This window comes from Galeopterus variegatus, unplaced genomic scaffold, assembly GCF_000696425.1.
Source record: "Galeopterus variegatus unplaced genomic scaffold, G_variegatus-3.0.2 Scaffold5124, whole genome shotgun sequence".
Lineage (NCBI taxonomy): Eukaryota > Metazoa > Chordata > Mammalia > Dermoptera > Cynocephalidae > Galeopterus > Galeopterus variegatus.
Window position 1 is genome coordinate 77,932 of NW_007731235.1, and position 3,422 is coordinate 81,353.

Consider the following 3,422-nt stretch of genomic DNA (forward strand, 5'->3'; position numbering starts at 1 on the left):
CCGGTCCGGGACGGGCGGGACACTGAGGGTTGCGATCCGTGGCCGGTCACGAAAAAAGACAAAAAGGAAAAAAAAAAAAAAGAAAATATACTTTAAGTCTACTAACTAAACAAGTGAGCTTTGGCAGAGGCCAAAGGTCATGGGGAGCCTTTCACTAAGGGTCGAAAAGGGAATAAGGCTTATTCGGAGGAAATGGAAGCGTTTTTTTTTTTTTTTAACAATAAATAAATATTTCCAACCTTCTATTGTTAATCTAATATTCTGAGTATCTATTACATGCAGCCAAACTGATATCCAAGCTCACACAATTCCCTAAATTCTCTCTCCAGCCTAGACCTCTCCTCTGAGCTCTTATACATACTGAGATGTTCTCTAGTTACTTCAGATTAAAGACCAGACCTGAATTCACAATCTTTCCCCACAAATCCATTTTTCCTCCAGTGTTCTCTATCTTAGAGGTACCATCACTGACTCCGGTGGTCACACCAGAAACCGAGAAGTCATCTTTGGTCACTCCTGCTCCCCCTGTCGTTTCTCAAGTACAACCCTCCTCTCTGCTACCTCCATGTTCAAGCCACCATCCTCTCACCTCTAAACTATATAAAAGCCTCCTAATTCATCTCATGTGTCTACTCCTGTGCCACCCAACACATTCTGTAGGGCATCGAGTAATCCTTTAGAAATGCAACTCGGATCGTGCAACTCTCCCGCTTAGAACTTTTCAACACTTCACAGTGTACAATGCATTGAGCTCAGATTCCTAATGCGATCTACAAAGCCCTGGCCTGCTACTCTGCCCTTCGCTCTCTGTACTCCAGCCACACACATGCCTCCTTTCAGGTCCTCTTTCCCATCCTATGGCCCCAACACAGGCTACTCCTCAGCCTGTAATGCACTCTACAAACCCCATCCCATGCTCCTTTGACAGACTAGGTCCTATTTATCCTTCGGGTCTCAATTTTCCCAGTGAAGTGACCTACAATAGCCAATTACACTACTTGTACTTCATCATATACTACTGATCATAATTTAATTAATTAGTTATTTGGTAATTATTTGATTAATATCCATTTTCCCCACAAAGTTGTCATAGCCAATTACACTACTTGTACTTCATCATATACTACTGATCACAATTTAATTAATTAGTTATTTGGTAATTATTTGATTAATATCCATTTTCCCCACAAAGTTGTAAGTCTCATGATAGTAGGGATCATGTCTGTTTAATTCACATCTGTATCCCCAGTTGCCTAATACAAATTAGTATATATTTGTTATGATTACATCCGGTAGTTAATATTTACTGTACAAAGTATATGAAAAAAGAAGTTTCAAAGCTAGATTATCTGCAGAATAAAAATTTTTAAGTTATTCTGAGGAAAAACTCAGCTACTCTAATGATTTGACCAGGGTTACTAAAACATTTTTGGTTTTAAACATCTTTTTAAAAAAACAAAAAACAAACAAACATGCTCTAACTGAAGTGAAAAACCAAGGTTAAATTTGCAGTGTATGCTGGCAGTGCCCCCTCCCTGTGTACTTGAGGGCTCAGATTTTTTAAGAAGTCCCACACACCCCTTTGAGGGTCCTACCATCAGGCAGAGGATCAACCCAGTGTTTGTTGAGTCCCATAGGAATAGAGTCCATCTCGGCTTCCCGCTGGGCCTGCTTGAGTTCCCGCCTTTCTTTGGCCAAGGCACTCTGCATCATTGCTGCTTGGGAGAGGGAGCCATCTGGGTTCTAATGCAGCAGAGGGAAAAGCATGTGTTAAATGTCCAGGAAATAAAACATAGATGTTAAACCACTGTAATCTAAAACATGAGACCACACCTAGAATAAAGTTCATGTCAATGTACAGACTACACGAAAGAAATGGATAAACTGGAGCATAGTCAGATAAAGTGACCAAAGACAATGATAACTCACTGACGGAACTGAGTTGTTTCACTTGAAGATGAGAACCCCAAGAGAGACAGGAATGAGGCTACCTTTAAATGTATGAAGGCCATATAAGAAAGGGATAAGAATTCTTCTCTATGACCCCAAGAACTAGAATTAAGACCAATGTGGACACCTCAGGGAGACAGATTTTAGCTCTGCCTAAAGACGAACTAATGATCAGATCCATCTAAAGATGGAATGTGTCTCCTTAAGGGTGGTGAATTCCCTGTCAATAACAATGTCAAGCAGCTCTGAGATGACCACATGGGAAGAACACTGCAGAAGGATTTCATAGGTGAATTATAAGCATTATATGTGTGGCTGGGCTGGGAGATCTTTGAAACATTCTTTTCCATACCTAAAATTTTATAGCTATTATATGGATTTTGGTTTGCACTCTCCCCACAGCTCTGCCCTCCACAGCACCCAGTGCTATAGCTCTGTATGGGTGGCAGCCCCAATTGGTCAAGCAAGCCCTTCAAAATTGCTTTTGAATATGCAGGACAATGATTTCAGACTTCAAGAACCTGGCCAAAGGCAAAGATGGTAGATCAAGCACTCCTGTTTGCTTCCACTTTCTCCCAAAACACACTAAATAAGCACAAAAGAATTAAACAGGCAAAGCAACAAAGCCAAGCTAATCTCCATTTGAAACAAAAATATCCTAGACCCTGGCTAACAGTCAATAATACCTTCTGTGGCTTGAGTTCTACTTACACAGATCTAATAACCTGACCTGTTAATTTAAGAAAAGAAGTCTACTACTACCCAAAGTGATCTACAGATTCATTGCAATCTCTATCAAAACACCAGTAACATTCTTCACAGAAAAAGATAAAACAATTCTAAAATTTGTGTGGAACCACAAAAACCCCAAATAGCCAAAGCAAACAGAACAAAGTTGGGGACATCACACTAAATGACTTCAAAATATACTACAAAGCTATACTAACCAAAACATCATGAAACTTGCATAAAAACAGACACACAGACCAATGGAACAAAATAGAGAGCCCAGAAATAAAGCCATGTTATTTATAGCCAACTGATTTTCAACAAAGGTGTCAAGAATATTCACTGGGTTGGGCTGGCCCGTGGCTCACTCAGGAGAGTGTGGTGCTGATAACACCAAGGCCACGGGTTCAGATCCCTATGTAGGGATTGGGCCAGTTAGCTCACTTGGGAGAGCGACAACACCAAGCCAACGGTTAAGGTCCCCTTACTGGTCATCTTTTAAAAAAAACCTTAATTGGGCCGGCCCGTGGCTCACTCAGGAGAGTGTGGTGCTGATAACACCAAGGCCATGGGTTCAGATCCCTATGTAGGGATTGGGCCAGTTAGCTCACTTGGGAGAGCGACAACACCAAGCCAACGGTTAAGGTCCCCTTACTGGTCATCTTTTAAAAAAAACCTTAATTGGGCCGGCCCGTGGCTCACTCAGGAGAGTGTGGTGCTGATAACACCAAGGCCACGGGTTC

General features: G+C 41.4%; 1 protein-coding gene across 1 annotated transcript in view; it reads right to left on the minus strand.

Annotated features, from left to right (window-relative positions):
- The window catches only part of DHX8 (DEAH (Asp-Glu-Ala-His) box polypeptide 8), a 30,107-nt gene that overhangs the window by 16,920 nt on the left and 9,765 nt on the right, over positions 1–3,422 (minus strand). Inside the window, exons 10-11 of the mRNA XM_008588959.1 lie at positions 1,934–1,950; positions 1,596–1,743 (exon numbers count right to left, since the gene is read on the minus strand). Of these exons, the coding sequence (XP_008587181.1) occupies positions 1,596–1,743; positions 1,934–1,950 (165 nt within the window). The remainder of the gene's footprint in view (positions 1–1,595; positions 1,744–1,933; positions 1,951–3,422) is intronic.